General features: G+C 37.4%; 1 protein-coding gene across 3 annotated transcripts in view; it reads left to right on the top strand.

The window, feature by feature from the left end:
- The window catches only part of TXNRD2 (thioredoxin reductase 2), a 36,751-nt gene extending 19,417 nt beyond the window's left edge, over positions 1-17,334 (top strand). For all 3 annotated transcript variants that reach the window (XM_087754812.1, XM_087754811.1, XM_087754814.1), the window contains exons 12-17: positions 2,449-2,585; positions 7,899-7,994; positions 8,223-8,315; positions 9,647-9,718; positions 11,772-11,869; positions 14,151-17,334. In XM_087754812.1, coding sequence (XP_087610938.1) covers positions 2,449-2,585; positions 7,899-7,994; positions 8,223-8,315; positions 9,647-9,718; positions 11,772-11,869; positions 14,151-14,280 — 626 coding nt within the window. In that variant the 3' untranslated portion in view covers positions 14,281-17,334. The remainder of the gene's footprint in view (positions 1-2,448; positions 2,586-7,898; positions 7,995-8,222; positions 8,316-9,646; positions 9,719-11,771; positions 11,870-14,150) is intronic.
- Positions 17,335-18,666: the final 1,332 nt, after the last annotated feature.

Raw genomic sequence — 18,666 nt, forward strand, 5'->3', positions numbered from 1 at the left:
TTGGCACCTTTCTTCTAGATGTCTGGCATAATATCTTGCTGTTTTGAATAAAAGCGAAATCTAGTCTTGTGTCATACAATCATACACTCCTTGTTCTGTGGCAGTTTCAGGGCAGTGGATGTCTTCAAACTAAAACCGTATGTGCTGGCTTTAGGGGGAGGTGAGCGGGGGGTGCCACCACTGTGTTGCATGCCTGGTAGGATTTGGTATAGTTTTGTATTGCCCTCTGGACCTTGGAAATAAGCTGTAAACTCATGCTTTCTTGAAGCTTTAAATGTAAAAAACGTAGGGGTTATGGGTATGAAACAAATGTCCTTCTGATCCAATACTACTGAGAAGTGGTGAGAACTGATTCTATAATACAAGTGAATGTTGGGAAATATCAGAATTTCCTGAATTTGACATAAAACTTACCAAGACACGTTGGATAATCGTTAACCTAAGCTACTGAATTTGAGGTGAAGCAAGATCACGAAGTGTAATTCTGGCTTATGGAGGTGAGCCAGCATGGGGCTAAAGGCTAATAAAGCTTCAGTTCGTTTTTTTTTAAAGTTTGCCTTCAGAAATAACATTTAGGCAGTAAAGTTGAGAGACAAATTTCATTATGAGTAGCAACACATTTTTTGTAACTCCTAGCTATTAATACCAATCTGTACACATGTTAAAATAGACTGGAATCAAAAGGTTAAGTGTTATCCTGCAGATTTGATAAACTCAGCTGTTGTTGTCACAGGTCTTTAAATGACTCTATTGACAGTTTTTCTTTTTTTCCTCTTTCAGTGCCTGCCATTGCGTGCTAAGCTTTCTCTTGGCTCTGCCTGGCAGGAAAAAGGGGAAACTAGAAAACCCCATTAGTTGTCCATTTGCAGAATATCCAGGCTTTACTCTCAATACACAAAGAAATACAACGGTAGGAAGTTGTTTCACATCCGAGCCAAGATAAGGTCCTGGAGGTTTATTATTTTTGTTGCCTGATAGCATCAGGACTGGGGAGCAGGGGGCAGAGAAGGAACAGCAGATCAACATCCCATGGGGACAACAGAAGGGAAGACAGACAGATAGCCAAGTGCCGACAGCTTCAGTCAGTACTCCCAGAGGAAGTGTTGGTTTCACCAGATGAAATTAATACACAGAAGTCTTTACAGAGGCATTCAGATGTGACATTGTTTGGGGGCCTGGCTATATGGCAGATGTATAAAGCAGTGAATCATATGTTTACATATAATTAGGTCTGTATTGACAAGCCAGGCTTTCCTTTTGTTTAATAATTTCCTACGTTAACATCAAAGAGCTTGTTTTTATAATGAAAACACATTTCCCTTTTTGTTCTGCTTTGCTATAGCTCTGTATTAACATCAAATGCAAAATCATGACTCACGCAAAGGAGACCTATAGATGTAGATGTAGATATATCCAGTTTCTTTTATAGCCTCTAAAAACGGATGCAATGTTATAAAATGTCCTTCATTTGGATATATTCAGGTAATCTTTTCTATGTCATCCTGTGTCTCCCTACAAATTCTGGGAGTACCTGATAATTTCACTGTGCTTATTAACCTTCAAATACATTTGAAAAATTGGATAGGATTTAAGATTCCAATTTCTGGGTCAGGAATTGCTTTGTTAGATACTCTATAGAGAGCTCAGTGTAATGTTATCAAGACTTTGGTGGTCTAAGTGGTAACTGTATGCAGAAAACACTAGGAAAATATTTTTTTAAAGATGAGATAATTTAAAATCGTTGGAAAAGGAAGCTGTAATAAAATCTAGGCTTGGTAGAATTTGCCTCATTTGTTTTTAAATCTATTAAAATAGTGTTTCTAAACTCTACAGAAATAGCTCAAATACAGAGTTTGAGCTAAATAACTCAGCATTAAGGACTTGAGAGCAAAGTTGGTAAACTCTTTCATCCAAACTGAGGGAACTAAAAAAGCTTTAAGATAACAAGAAAAGAGGACTTCAGGAACATTTAATGTTGAACAGCATTATCAATAATTTTTATCCACAAGTGTGCACAACAGGCTGTTTGTTAGTATTGAGCGCCATTCGGTTAATGTTTATTGGAAATTTTCAGTGTAGAAGTTGCTTAGTTATTATATGTGTATCCGTGCTACATTAGGAAACTGAATTTAGAATGTGTGATAAATGTTAAACCATGTGGTTTTTGCACTTTTTGCAGTGGATGTTGTCCTGCACATTTTTAAAGGATGACTTTCTCTGGAATAGTCTGAGCAAAGGCAATAGTGATAGAGCTCCTTTCACAAAGAAATTCATATCCATACTTTCCACCCTTACAGCTTTTTCAGTTTTGTGATGTTTCTATGTGGGCTATCAAATAGCACAAAGTTCTTGGAAACCTACAGTGAAGGATGCCAGCTTTTTAGATTAACACTGCTGAAGTTTTCCCGATAGTGTTTACTTTAATGTCTTTTTTTTTTTTTCCTTAAGGCCGAGCCCCTGACACTGAAACTCTCAATTTGGAGACAGTTGGAGTGAAAACTAATTCTGAAACTGGAAAGATCATTGTGGATGCCAGTGAAGCTACTTCTGTTCCTCACATTTATGCAGTTGGAGACATAACAGAGGTACTGAGTCTACATAAACTGTTTTACAATAACAGGAAGCCAACTTTGTTCCTGACTAATAACTAGTCCCCAGATGTCGTCATGCTCTAGCCTATATCTTAGTGTTTTGCTCTTTTTCATTTTGCAGAGCTGTAGTGTTTATGCCAGCCACCTGGGTCAGTAATTTCCTTCACGTGGATATTGTGAAGTATCTCAGCATTAGAGATTATTACTGATGTTTATCAGGGAATGCATCATTGGTCAGAGCCTAATAATAATGTCTTTATCACTTCAATTATCTTTCTAATAATGTTTTTATCACTTCAGACATATGACTTCATACTGCCTTTGAATGCTGAGTGAAAGCAGTTCTTACTTTCTGGAACTGAATGCACTTACTGGGAATGACCGTGACAAGTTCTGTAACTCCATTTTTAGTATTTTGAGGTTTAATTCAGACTAGTCACAAGATAGCATTTCTGCTCCCTGACACAAAATGCTTCTGACAAAAGTATCTTCCTCTCAAATGAGAAAAACTAATTGCTGCAAATACTAAATGCATTTGGCTTCTGTTCATGATTTGTGAATGATTATGCCAAGTGAACATGAGCTGGGTTTTGTTTGTTTTTTTTAAAGGAGGGGACATTATAATTAGCCAAAATAATTTACTTATTATAGATGCAAAACCAGAATTGTGTGGCCTTAATCTAGTGCTATTGATTATCTACAGTTATCCATGACAAGAATATCTTGTCCTGATCAAAGTGCACTCAGATACTTTCAGTCCCTCAATATTCAGTTTACAGAAGAACTCAGCATATCTACTGTAAATTGAGCATCTTCAAATATGTTGTCTTCATAAAAAGTAATGTTTGTCTGGACGCTGAACTGTGCAGTTACAGGAGGATGTTTTCATCAGCTGCCTGCTGTTCCTAAAAAGTTTGGGCAATATGTAGAATATAGAGGCTGGGCATTGCAAGATACCGAATTCTCTCACCTGTTGTTGAACTTAATGGAATTGAGCACATGCCTTCCTATCAAGAGTGGTTTCAATATAGTGAAGGCATCTGTTTTAAAAGTCTGGTAAATCTAAACACTGTAGTAATATCCAACCACCATATATAGTATAATTTGAGAGACCTTTAAAAGATTTCTCATTCTGCCGTGTTTAAAATCTTCTAAAGGTCTCTCAAATTTAGAAACCCTACAGGTGCTCTGAGTTTTTTTGAAGAGATGTAGCAGGTTGCATAGTGTCTTGGGAATAGCCCTGCAAATTTCTGACTGGACTCTGGAACTGCCAGAGACACTTAGATCTCATAAATCTGCTGGCCATTCCTGACCTCCTCCCCTCTATGCAGACATGTGTTTCTTCCTGTCTGTCTCCCTCTTCATGTGAATGACTTGCCATTTCCTTTTAAACTGTGTTAAAACTCTTTCCTGCTCAGCTATTTCTCCTTTTTTTCCTTATTCTCCACAGCTTCTCTGTCCTGTCCAGTCACTCAGAGCTTTGGGATTATGTACAGTTCTGCTCCTTTCTTCTCACTTCACATACAGGTTCCCTCCGTACTCGTCACTTCTTGCTCTGGGATAGTTCCTGAAGTCCTCTTTCTGCTCACAATGACCTCCTACGCCTGCTGGTCCCTGATATATGCCTTGGTTGGGCCTCCTGCTTTCCAAACTTTTCTTTTTAATTTCATCCAAGAAGCAGTTGTTAGAGGCAATGCTGGCAGGGCCTTAGATTCTGTTGCTTATTTTGCTGCCAATCTGCAGTGTTAGTCTGGGCAAGTCATTTCCTTTTGGGTGCTTTTTGTCTTCTGCCTTTTGAGGATTTAGTTAAGTAAGAAATATAAAGTTGGAGGCAGGATGCTCTCCTCTTTCCTACTCTGGATCTAAAAAATCATATCTTCATTTATTGGTCATTTTCATTTTGTTGTTCAAACTTGGGTTTCCTTTTCCTGTTTTTGTCCTTATTAGTGCAGGTTTTTGAACGTGAATTGTTCAATAGGCACTTCTAAATGTAAGTATTGGAAACAGCAACACCGTTTTAGACTGTGTCCAGTGTACAACTGGAGAAAAACTGAAGAGTTAAATCAGTGCTCTGTAGAAATATTCTCTTAAGCATTTATTTGCATATGGGCTCAATATAGGGAATTAAAGAAATCACAGTATAGTACTCATGCATTTATAGAGTTTAAAGATAGAAGGAATTATTGCCACTATCTTATCTGACTCCAGTACAATATGAGCCATGTAATTCCACTTGCTAAGCAATAAAGTTTATTTTATTTGAATACTTAAATTAATTTTTTTCTAAAGCAGAATTAATTTAGATAATAAATTTCATTGGCATGGGAACCAGCAGTGAAAGAAAGTTCTGTGTTGGTGCACATCTCAAAGAATGCACATGGAAGAATTGGCGTGTGATACTTGCTGGGTGAGACCCACCAAAAGAGCACAGGACGGGGAATCTTGTTTCCTGTGAATGAGCAGCAATGATCCCTAATATTGCTTATAAGAGTAAGATTTTTTTCTCCAGTGTTCCTGCTCAGGATTTCTCTTTGCTCTGCTCTCTCTGTGTCAGAGCCTCTTTGCTACCATAAAGTGCTATTGCTCATTCCTTTGCAAGCAGTTCTCAAGCCCTCCTGCTCCCTCCTTTACCATGCCACTCTGAATAGACGCTAAATTGCTACCAAATAGCAAGAACGACTTTTTTTGTTTTAATTCAGTGCCCTGGCTGGAAGGGGAGTGAGAGAGGGGAAAGGCGAGTTTCCTGATACGCTCAGAATGACTGTTTTCATTTGGGAGTCGCACCCAGCTGGCAGAAATGGGAAACTATGTGTGCATGGGTGTCTTGTTGCACCCTTGTATGGCAAACGGAATCCTAATGTTATCCAAGCTGTTCATGTGGAGAAAAGGGGAACAAACCCTTCCAGAGGTCAGTCAGTTTGTCTACCCTCAAAAAAAGTTTTTCAAGCTTTGGCAAAATATTATTTTCAACTGGCAGGTGAAATTGCATTTACGTGTTTTCATCTTCTGTAATCAGGATGAGGAAGATCAAGCTGGAATTTTAGTTTGAATTTTTTTTTCAGTGCTGATATAAACTCTCTGTGTTAAAATTCTTCCTCCAGTTTTTCTTGTTGAAAAGCGTGGCACACGCTGTAAAGAAGTTCTCTCAGAAGGAGGTTTATCATATGGTCGTGCCGCTATGCATCTGTCATATTTCAAAGGGTGTTATAACAAAGATGTGTAGAGAAGGTGGAATGTACAGTATGCTGCTTTGAATAGAAATAAGACCAAAAAAGAGTTGTGTTAGAACAAATACACATTACTTCAAAGCTTTTCGAACTCTCTTAGGAGCCATCTCGTTTAAATGCATAATACATTGGAGGATTCTTATGAACTATTCGTATCCATAATAATCAGCAGAGTAGTTCTACACATGACTGCAAAGTGAATGTTCATTTCAAATATTTACCAAGGAAGGTCTTTAAGTCATTGTTTATGAGAAATTGGGCTTTATCTGCATGGATGTTTTAGTAATTAGTTGGGTTTTATGGAATGCATGGCAGTGCTTTCACAATTTTATCTCTCGTTCCAATCTTCTATTCATTTCTGGAATGCCAAAACAACATCTGTATTTCCTGCTACAGAAATGATTGGCAGCCATGTTTCAGGCACATGTGTATAAGAAAAAACAAATGGCAAATTTCATCTGGTAAATGACATTTACAGACTTGAAAGTCAAAATGCTGGATTTGAAAAACCATGACTTGATGGATCTTAGGGGGCAAAAAAGGGATAGACTTGCAGTTTTGTGATTTGTCATGAGCTGTGGGGAAAAATAGGTTAGTCTTCATTAACAATTAGAATTGTAGTTTCTGTTATCAGGTTAGACATAATGTTGTTTCAGATCGGTTTTTTGCAATGGAAGTTTTAACTTAAGTGGTTATTAGTACAGATAAAAGCATAAATTTATATTAATATGCAGATAATTGATATGGTATGTGTACTCAAGGAAATGATAGCTAATACCACGTACAGAATCTATCTAGCAACATACAGAAAAGATAAGCTGGGAAAGAGGAATGGATTCCAGTAAATGCTAAAAAACTTCAGGATAATGAAAAACAAGTTTGAAAAACTTGAATGTGTGTGGTGGGGAGTCCTTATTTTATTTTCTTCTGAAGATTGATTGTGAGGGCTTATTGGGTGACTACCTCCAAGTGGGGCTTTGCAGGAGTGTGACAAGTGGTGTACCTAGGTAGGACCTGTATGAATCAAAACTTCACATGTTTTATGAAGCGGTCCGTGTTGTCCCACAGAGGTGTTTTTCAGTTACAGCTTTCTTGTGTCTGCACATCATTCCTTCTAGATTTGTGACCTCTTTCCGCATCTCAGACAAGCATCTTGATGATATATGTCTTGGATGAACTCTTAAATAATGTTTTTTACTAGATTTATGAAGTTTGTTAGATCTTATTAACTTACATGGACTGTTCTTCCTCAGGCTTCAAAAAATTCCTTTGAAAATGCCTTACTTCAATTTGCAAAAACTTCCAGCTTCCTTAAAACTAGCTCTGATGCTCCAGTGGTATTGTGCTGGCACTCAAAATTAGGGTTCTGGCACACTGCATAGTCCTGTTTTGGATATAAAAAGTAGCCAGGACTCATGGCTTGAACTGGAGCATGTCCTGGTCATATCCCGCTCTCATCCCATTTCTCACTTGCAGGAAGTTAGCGTTTGCCAAGAGCAACCCTTCTCAAGTCCCTCTCTAATACCAGAGCCTGAGACTAGGACCAACTCAACCTATAGGTTGCAGTGCTAGCAAAATAATGTTCTGCTTCCCTGATCCAGGACCAACATAGGAAGTCAGTAATAGTGCCTACGAGTAGCTAAGTTTTGTGCCCGTGTTCTGTAAAAATGTGACAGACAACTTTTTTTAAAATGTCTGTTATAAAAACACTGTTGCTTTCTACTAGGCTTTTCCTGCTTTAAAAAGACCATCTGAAAAATTTCTTGATGACTTACTATGGAAAGAAAGGGGGAAGTGAATGGTTAGCATGTGAATATCTTCTGCTTTTCAAGAGGTGACATGATAAGATATAAGGTTTTGACACATTCATGGCATTTGTCCCCCCCAGTTAAGACAGATATTAAACTCGGAGACTTAAAAGCATGTTTGGACATAAATTATTGCTGCCTTCTCTATTTGGAGCCCTGGCTACTAGGCTGGAATTCCAAAGATTTGGCTTTCCTCTGACCATTGTCCCAGGAGAAATGCTTGGATGCTACTTCTCTCTGAGTTAAAACAAAGCCTTGTGCTCTCTTCTTAGGGGCGTCCTGAATTAACACCCACAGCAATAGCTGCAGGAAAACTGCTGGCTCAGCGTCTTTTTGGCCAGTCTTCAGAACTGATGGACTATGACAACGTGAGTTGTTATTTCTTTTTTCAGTAATAAAAACCAAATCTTACACTTTTTTTTTCTTAAGAATTTTTAAAGGAATTGCATTTTGTCTGGAATCCAGCTTTCACAGTAGCCAAAGTAGATGTGTGTGACACAGCTACGCTTCTCAGTCCTGCAAAAGTCTCCTCTGTACCTGCCATGCAGCTGCTTCATATGATTCAACAGTAACACTTTCTGTTTCCTTGCAAGCAGGTACCTACTACAGTTTTCACTCCCTTGGAATATGGTTGTGTTGGACTGTCAGAAGAAGCGGCTGTGCAATGTTATGGGTCAGATAATATTGAGGTATGAAAACATTTTTACTTTTGTAGTTTTTGTCAGAGTTGCACTATGAAAAGACAGAAGCTTTACTGTTGTATCAGGCAAAATTTTTGGTCCCCAAAATACTATGTTTGCAGTTAGGGAGCTGGTGTCTTCAGAAGAGCTCAGGACTTTAAAAGTATTGCAGCAGGTCACAATGAAAACTGTTACCTAGTGGGCTTAAAATTATTGATAGGATGTGACAGCTTTAAACTAGCTGCCATTTTAGTGGGTTATATTCTGCAGCATCATTAAATAACTGTTATGTTCCTTTTAATTGTCAGAATAGCTAGTCAGGTTCTTTAGTCTAAATTTTTGGGATGTCCCCAGAAATATTCGCACAAGCTGCTAAGTGTCTTTGTGGCTAAAGTGTCGTGATACAATATGCCTGGGCATGGCATATTGAGGAAGAAATCTGTTATGGCATATATGCACACCGAACCCTCTGATATGAGGAATGAGGTTAAGGTACTCATGATGAAGAAATTCACAATCACTATATAATAAGACAAAATTCAAACAAGACACCCTTGAAAAGATATGTTGTGTTACCTTTATTCACTCATCAAAAAGACTGTCAGCATATGACTCGGTAAGCTATGAAAACACAAAATCCAACACAAAATCCACTTACTTCATGTCCAGTCATTAGTTTTGTCTTCTATGATTCTGAAATATAGTTTATACTTCAAAAATCTGTCCTAGAACTCTTATCTGGGCTTCTGGATGCCATCTAGAATCATATAAATTTCTGTAAAACAATTGTTCTCATCTGATTAAGGCAGACAGTTGATGTGTGTGTGTCATAAGATGCTGACGTTGTGTATGTATTGGAGAGCAAGTTCAGCTGATGGATTTAGCTTGGAGCCCCAGGCAAAATCATTAATGAAAAAATAAGCATTTACTATTCCGGATGCAAAAATTACAGTTTGGGTTGTCTTGCGGTATACATTATTATATATATGGAAAGCTTCTTGGATTTCATTATTCTCAGTAAACAAGGTATTAAACTTTTGGGAGAAGCTTAAAGGAACAAAAGTAACATTTTTAATTTGGGGCACTGGTTTGAGTAACATTATTTGTGATTTTTTTTTTTCAGTTTTGTTTTTAATCTAATGGTTCTCTAAGAAAGGTTTATGTTAAACTCTTACTGTGCTTTCCATATTTTTTTTTTTTTTAAATGAACAGGTTATAAATAAATCATTTTTTTCTACAACATTAGAAATATGCAGTAATAGTAGTCATTATAATACTAAATAGCAGTTTTTGACATAATAGTACTCACTAACACAAAATGTTACTGTTTTCCCTACCAGGTATACCATGCGTATTATAAACCTTTAGAGTTTACAGTGGCTGAAAGAGATGCAAGTCAATGCTATATGAAAGTGAGTCTTGTGAGCTTTTAACTTACTTTTAACTTAAAACAAGAGATACGGTACAGCCAGCTTTAAGGAGGACTGTTGGGCAAAAAAACCCTCTCAAGATGGATGAGAGATTTTCTTGGTGACAGCCTGTTTCTCTAGTGTAACTTCAAATGCTTAATATTCATTACATATCCCATTGCATCTTGAAATTGCTTTACAGATATTAGTATTTTTCAGAGCTGGCATTCTGCTGATTGATACCATCTTTGAACTGCTCTGAAGGTCCTAAGAAATATTCCAAATTCTATAGAGATTAATCTCTGCTTCCCCCAGCAAAGTTCTTAACTAGTTGCCATCTCTTGAGGAAAGTATGCTACCTTCAAAAAAAATTAAACATAAAACTTACAAACCAGAGTAACTGTTCAGTCTTACTCGTGAAAACAAAAACTTCCTGGTTTAGACCAAAGTGTTGGACTTGAAATGTGTCTTTTCCTAGAGCAATCCAGTTGCTTCAGTGTTGAAAAGGTTTTTGATGCACTTGCCCATAGCAGAGAATCTTAGATAAGGTGAAGTGTAGTGTTGGTAGAATGTATCACAGTTTTCTTTTTTTCTTTTCTCCTCGTATCAGGGAACAATCTTTTTTGAATAAATGTAGTAACTTCTGTAGGTCCATCACAAATTATAATGTTGTTATTGTTGTGTAACACATCAGATGTAAGGAATATCCATTGTCAGTAGTTGCAACCAGTTTTTCTAACAATATTTTGGCACATCTGATTTGTGTAAGTGCCTTAGTAGCTTGCCTTAACTGTCCCCAGTGCAACTAAGGGGATGCTACTTCTTTTTAGCTATTCCCTTTGAATTCTGTCAATGAAAGTAAATATTTGAGGGTGAAGTAGTAATAGCATAATAGTTGTTGGATGATACTGAATATAGTCCTTACTAAACTCCCAAAACACATGAACAAACATTAAACTTGAGAGTTTCAAACTCTATTGGAAGAGGGTTTTTTCTTTAAAACTCCTCAATATTTACAGGACCACATCAGGATTGCTGCTGTTCCTGGGCTTCCCAATGAAAGAATCCAAGCCTTTACTGCATAGCAGAACCCAGGGGAAGTTTAGGTTGGATATTAGGAAAAACTTCTTCACTGAAAGGGCTGTCAGGCCCTGGCCCAGGCTGCCCAGGGCAGGGGTTGAGTCCCCGTCCCTGGAGGGATTTAAAAGCTGGGTGGATGTGGTGCTTGAGGGCATGGTTTAGTGGTGGCCTTGGCAGTGCTGGGTTAATGGTTGGACTCGATGATCTTAAGGGTCTTTTCCAACCTTAATGAGTCTATGATTCTATTAGATTAGTGTCGATTTAATACTTGATAGGCGGACACAGGGAGAGACTGACTTTCTTTTCATAATTATAAGGATGGTGTCCCTAAAGGAACTAAAAAGTTTTCATTAAGTTCTCTAATAAAAGTTAAGTGTGCAGTGACTCAGGCCCTCCCAGATACTTATGAACTCACCTTCATCTTTGCCTGCTTCCAAGGCTTCACTCCTTTTTAGGTTATGTGGCTGATGTGGTAAATGTATCTCACTAAACATGCTGCTCTAAGTGTTTACTGACTGAATCACAAAGGCACAAAATGTCCTATAATTGGTAGCGGTCATCTTTGGAAATACAGCTGATTAGCTGCTGAGAATAACTGCACAGGCTTGGAGAATTGCTAAGGTGGCCATTCAGTGTCAAAATAACACCAGTCTGATTACTAGACTACAGAAGGTATTTTGAGGATTTCATACAAAGGACAAAGTATTCATTCAGTTTACCACAAATCATCATTGTCAGTGGCTCCCTGAAGTCTAAAAGAAATGCACTAATAAAGCTTCGATTCAGGAAAGTGCTTAAGGACAAGCATAAAACCTATTGAAGTCCGTAAGACTTAAGCAAGTGCGTAAGTTCTTGGCACACTGGGAATAAACAGCTGAACTAGGATCTCGGGGCACTTCAGTTTCATTCAATTCAACTTCATGCCTTATCTTTAAATGTTCTAAGAAAAGATCTCTATGTAATGTATTGTTTTCAGATGGTGTGCTTACGAGAGAGAGAGCAACGAATACTTGGCCTTCATTTCATTGGACCAAATGCAGGCGAAGTTATTCAAGGATTTGCTCTTGGAATCAAGTAAGTACAAAAGAATGTCTCTAGCTTCTAAAGCCTGCTTTTTAAGTTATTGTAAGATTATGAAAGATAGCTGCCTAGTTTTGGCAACGCTATAAAGAATCCGTGCTTTTTGTTACTTTTATGTAGTATTGCACATATTTTCACTAAAAATACTGCAGTTCTTCATTAAGATGTACTGGATTTAGTTACTGTAATACTGGATATAGTTAAGGAGCAACTGAGGAAAATATATTGTTGGCTCGATATAGCTAAAGCAAAAAATAAAATTGTGCATTAACTTACTCATGTTAGTTTTCTCAGAGTGTACCTTCTTTGGCATTCTATGCACAGGATAGGAAATCACCATATAGTTTTGCAAGTCACTTCTTTAAAAGGATATTTGTGCTTTTCATAAAAACCCTTCTTTACACTTGCCAAGCATTTCCTTTTCTAATCTCATCTTTAAACGTGCACAGCCATTGCTCTTCAAAAGCTCAGCAAGGACTTGCATGAATTTTTATATTTCTGGGGTATAAGATAACCATAATATGATAAGGTAAGAAACAAACCCTTTCTTACAGGATGAGGGGAGGTAGTTTTGTCTGGAGCTATCTGATAATTGCAGTAACAAACTTGCCCAAGTAGGTGAACCGTTGTGATCTGATCTTGTTTAAGATTTTGCTCAAATATTAATATAGAAGTTCTCCCTTTGAAGGAGTAAGGAATGATTCTGGATCCTCTCTGGTTAAATGGAGAATTCCTGCTATGCCTCTTGTGTGCTACAATTGTTTCTTGGTTTTTTCATTTCCCTTCTTACTGCTGATTCACATCTTCAGAAATGTTGATTCATATATTTACATTAATAAATTATAGTTTTTAACTCCTCTTTGAAGAAAGGCTGGGACACAAGAAATCACCCCCAATCATGGTATTAGTTCATTTTCCTAAATATCATCACCATTTTATTGCAGTTTTAGTCTTACAGTTGTGAGTGACTAGCATAAATGAAAAGCAGAAAGGATTAAGAAGGCAGGACTGTAAGTATCATGTGAGGAATATCTTGGAAATCACTGATTGCAGTGTTCCCTCAGTACACATTTTCAACATGTGTTTGTAGTCCATTAATTGCCAGTGGTATAGATTCTAGAACTACATTTTTTAGGATGTCATTGTTTTGAAGTTTTATCCAAAATAACCAGTGAAAAGGAAGCACATGAAACTGGAGTGCTTTTCTGCCTTGCCTGAGGGAAATTAAAACTTTAGCCACAGTAAGAGGTTTTCAGCAGGTCAGATTCTTCTATTGGTTTCTGTTGTATTTCACAAATCCAGAGCTTTCAGTGTGGAACACCCACTGTAAGAGCTGCTGTTCTCCTTTGTCAAATATTAAGTCTTACTTCAGCCTCTGCAAAGGATGATTTTCCCTGTTCCCTCCCCACTTAGCACTCCAGTAACATCTGTGCCCAGCAATGACTTTTTTGCTTGTCGGTGTTTTATTGGATGTAGGTGGGGACACCAGAAGACATCTATGGCTCTCTTCCCATAGAGAGCCACATTCTCTCCTCTATTTTGTAGAGGGAGAGAACATTATTCCATAGAGAGCTTGAAACAATTCTTAAATTTAGGGCCATTTCAGCTATTCTTACAGCATGACCTGCCAGAAGTAGCAGGTCAAAGGAAAGTCATTAAGTCCGAGAATGTTATTGGACAAGTGAAGGAATTAAGCAAGTGGGATTTTAGCTCAAGGGTGTTTTGGTGGTTGTTTGTTTTGTTTTGTTTTTTCAAATGAGAGACTTTTTCCTTCTGCTTATAACATCGATAATTTCAGCGTAAGCACCAGACTTTTGCTAAGACCATGGAAGAATATTCTGGATTACTTCCTTCAGCAGATTCTTGCCAGCAGTCCTAATGAAGATTTTCTTCCTCTGTGTGTATGTGTGTGTTTTTCCATCTGGAGTCAGAGTTAGTGACACACACATGTATGTGCAAGAAAAGCTGAAGGCTGCAGTTTTGTCATATGTTTTTGCCATAGGCTCAGTTGTGACTTGGGGTAAATTGCTTAATTCTCTCTGTCTCAACTCTTATGACAATTCTTCCCTACCTAACAGTGTTGTGAAGCTGGGTGTTTAAATGTTGTTGTGTAAGTGCCTGAGAAATAATAGACAGCGTTGTTCAAAGAATGAATGCAACTCCTTTACCCAATAAAATGGACAAGAGCAGAATTACTTTGATGTTTTAGGACATTCTAGTTGCTTCAAGTGAATAGTGTTTGACTGTGGGTCTTTTTTTTTTTTATTTTGGGTAGATGTGGTGCTACGTATCCTCAACTAATGAAGACAATTGGCATTCACCCTACTTGTGCTGAAGAAATTACCAAGTTGCACATTACAAAGCGTTCTGGCTTGGATGCAACAGTCACAGGCTGCTGAGGTTAAAGACCATCCCTGGAAAGAAGGAAAAAAAGCACAAAATACATTTGTAAAGAAAAGGGGCACTTAGAGTTGAAACAGCTTTAATGGTTTGAGTTCCGGGAATCTTTCTCGTTTTCCCTGTAGACAGCTTTTTCTCACAGCCAGCCAAAGAAATTGTCCTCGCACCATCACAGTTCTAAAACCAATGCAGTCCTGCTGTAACAAATATCTCTTTCAAAATGCCTATAATTCTTCTCTTGCTGGGGGCTAGGGAATAATCACAGTTTTATAGATGTAACTATAACCAAAGCCAGTGACATCCGAGGCCATCTACAAATTAAACAGTTGTCATTAGAGTTTCTCTGTTGGCATGACTGACTGCCAACAGAAGTGTCTCATAATGTTCATACGGATGCTAAGAATCGGACAGAGCCTCCCTTAGAACTTTGGTGATGATACTTTCTCCTGAGTACTTGGATAGCTCATTACTGATCCTAATCTTGAACGCTGAGACTCTCTACTAACTAGTAGAAACAAGTTCCCAGAGTGTTTAGCAATGGGTAAGCAGTCATCTTTGTTTTTTTTTCTTTAAAATGTAATATGTACAGGAATTTAATAGAAAATCACTTATCACTGAAGCTGTGCTGCTACTGGATGAATCCCAATGGATTAATCAGCGGCAGCCTGGTCATAATGTTACGGTGAAGGCTGAGAATGAATGAGCTCAGAGGTGCTAAAGAAAGAGTTGAATTTTATGGTGACTTCTCTGCCTACTCTTGAAATTTCTGTTTCAGTTCAGTTCAAATTAAATGGACACATCTCACAAATTACTGCTTGAACGCCATATATTAAGCAGCGCTGACAAGTAGAATCAAAACCAGTAACACTCCAACTCATGCAGCATTTTCTGTTTTATAGAATGTGGATATCTGGCTGACATGGTGATATATTTTGTTGGTTTGTTTTTAAGACTTTCTTACTGATGAGCTGAATACTACATCTGAATGGATTTAGGTCTGGCTTTAATAAAACATATTACTGAAGGGAACTGTATTAAACAGTGATCTAGAAAAGAAATGGTCCTGCTCAGAACAAAGATAGAAAATAATTATCTGCAAACTTTTTTTTTTTGAGTATTGACCCGAGTAAGAAAGCATTAATCTGTTGCAAATTCCTGCTTATTTTCCTGCTCTCCAGAAGGGGGAGATGCTGGCTAATTTCTGGCAGAAAAGAAACAGAAATCTGATAGTGACGCTTCTTTTGCAGAGCCCTGTTAAATAGGTAGCCTGACAAAGGCATACACAAAACAAACTGCACTGCATTTCAGTCAAGCTGCAGTTGCCAGCATTTTGATATGTGTAGTCACATAGTTTCTTGCACCCTTTACAGTAGAATAGCGCATGTGGGAAAAGAAGAGATCAGCTTGAGGTGAAACAAAATGTATCCTTTTTGCAGTTAATTTATAGCAATGTTTTTGTGTGTGGAATTTGGTATTTTCATAGCTGTCCTTCTGCTTGTTGCACAGTTTGGAAGAATAGTCTGATGATCACGTATATCTTTGCTATTTTTTCTTTGACTGCTATTTCACTGCTGCAGCATGCAACACCGACAAATGCTTGGTTTATTCCAAGTGTGAAATCCTTTTTACCATGCGAATTGTACCTGTCAGAGAAACTATTAGCCAAACAGTGATCAGACCTTCCTTCTAAAATACGACGTAATAGCATTTATCACACTCTCATCGATACTAGAATATTCCATTTTCAAAGATTTGTTCTGACTTAAAAAACAACAAAAGAAATCTTAAATGCTTTTTTTACAAAGTTTCCTGATTTTTGGTCTGTATTTCTGGTCCATAAAAGAGGAAGGAGCGATACAGTTTGACTGCAAGTGGCATTCCCTATCAGATCTGCTGATGCCATTTTTCATCTATGAAGTCATCCATAAGCTTGTAGTTGAAAAGAAATACTTTGAGTGGAAGTATAGTTCAAACACTGCCTGAATGTTGCAACTGCCTTTAGAAGAAAGCATGAAAACTTTATATCTGTATATAAATATGTGCATACCTGCACATTCAGGAGTTCCTGTTTCCTTTAATAAAGGTCTTATGAGTATGATACAGCCAAAAACCCTACTAGATTTTCCCAGCTGTTTAAAAAAAAAAAAAATTCCTAGTAAATTAGGGTTTTTTTTTTAATGTTTTACTTAATATTTCAAAACATTGAGATACTGAGCATCTCAGTCTACAGAGATTTTGCTGTGAGAAACATCCCCCCTTTGACTAAACCGTAATGTGTATGCATGCAAGATTTTTTTTTTTCCTAGTGATAACCTGTTACAGTTCCTTTTGTACCCATGAATGATAACATGGGTGTTCAGCCATGTGAAAGTTGCTTCTCTTCTCTGTCCTACCAGTGCATCCAGCAGACTGAGTTGTCTGCCCCTACAGACAAATCAATGTTCATTTCATTCATCATAAAGTTCCAAATAATGATTTGGGACAACAAGTAAAGAGACCTCAAGGAAACGTGTCCTCAGTGTATATGGGGTGTGAAACTAAGGCATGTCGTCGTTCTCAGAAGTAAGAGAACTCTCTTGGTTTTAGAATTGCTGAGTGGACTGCATGAAAATTGATCCTGTCTCTTGAACAGCAGCCTAGTTCTGTTCCTCATTGGGTGGAAAATATTGTTGCCCCCCCGAAGTAAAGCTAAACGTACATTTACACCTACATAACCCTAATGTCAGAAGCAACAGCAAGACAGAATAATGACAACTACTGTGACTGTGCTTTTTTTTCCTGAAGGATTTGCCAGGGATGGTTCTTAAGAATTGTTTTTAAAAGCCTGACTAATGTAAATTGAAATGACTGATGTACGCTGCAAATTACTGATTATATGTGAAAATGTAAAAAAAAAAAAAAAAAAAAAAAAAAATAAAATTAGTCAGGCTTCTTCTCAGGATGCCAGCTGATGAGGGCTTGTTTGGCAAACCACTCCGTGGTGCAAACAAGTCTGAGCATTGCTGGGTCCCTCATGTGCATGATCCCAATATTTATTGTGTTGTGAATTAATGAATTAATAAAGAATTTTTTTTTTCTAGTAAATGATTGTATTTGTTTAATTTTCTACATATGACTTCTGCTTACAAAAGATTTCTTTTTTGATCTTAATGCTGTTTCTCTTGGTTGAGGTATATGTTAAGGACATGAAGTAGACAGACTCAGACCTTTTAATATGGAAACGTTGATATCTCTCTGTCTCTGATGTGTAAACTGAATAGCCATGGAGATTATTCCAGGCTGGATGACCTTCTTATTTTAAATTTAAATTAAGAGAACTTCTACACTTGGTAAGTATGGTTTCAAATACTCTCCTATTTATTCCAGCTAATGAGGTCTAACAGGTATTTTCACAGTCCATGTGTGTTGACATGCTTCTTGAAGACTCGTCAAGAGGAAACTCCCTTGAAATACAGTGCAGTCAGAGTATTATACAGGCCTAAACTATTTTACATTCGCTATTCACTTTGGGTTTTGAACTAGAACATGTAGTGGAGAAAATGTATTGTAGCAAAGCCAGTTAGTAGTTATGGGTACTGCTAAGTAGAAATGTTGGAAAATTAATTAGGAAATGACTAGCAAAATATATTTAAAAACTGTGAGAAACTTGTCTGTCAGAAAAGAAAGGGACTACATTGTTCGAATTTATCTCAATTTTCTTTTATTTCTTTAAATCCACTTATTTTGATGAGAAGTTCCCATGAAGTCAGGTGATGCTGAGCTTCTGAAACAAGGTAGTTTAATATTACCTCAGTATATGCCCTGGATTTGATGCTGAGAAGGAATATCGACTTTATTGTATTTAAAAGCACTGTTACTTCTGCATTTTTAATCTGTTTTAATTTCCTGGAATTTTTCATTGCAGGTTCTAACTAATTAGGGTAGCTAGGAACAGTGGCTAAAAAAGGGAATAAGGTAAGCATAATTCTTGATGGTTTTTTTCCTCCTTATTTTCATATACCACTTAATCCTGAAGCAAACAAGAATAACAGACAAGCACGTAGACAATAATCTTTATAAATTAGGAACTGAATATACTGCATTATTTATATTACACCTAATGATAGCTTGTTCTCAGTGCTAAGGTATTGTGTACAATGAAGTTTTGCCTTTTCCCATTTATGCATGCACTGGATGTTGTTATACCTACTGGAAAATGTTTCTACGGTTTAGATTATGCCAGACTAGGAGCTGGAAAAGATAATTCAGGACAGCAGATACACGTGGGGTTTTTTTAGTCGGTTGGGTTTTTTTGCTAGCACAGCTATTCTGATAAAAACATAGATGCCATAGTGCAATGTATTTCTAACTGAAACAGTTGCACATTGTACGGACTTTTGAGTTTGAAGGCT

The sequence above is a fragment of the Nipponia nippon genome, unplaced genomic scaffold, assembly GCF_047370975.1.
Source record: "Nipponia nippon isolate SJK-2023a ecotype South Korea unplaced genomic scaffold, ASM4737097v1 scaffold_18, whole genome shotgun sequence".
Taxonomy (NCBI): domain Eukaryota; kingdom Metazoa; phylum Chordata; class Aves; order Pelecaniformes; family Threskiornithidae; genus Nipponia; species Nipponia nippon.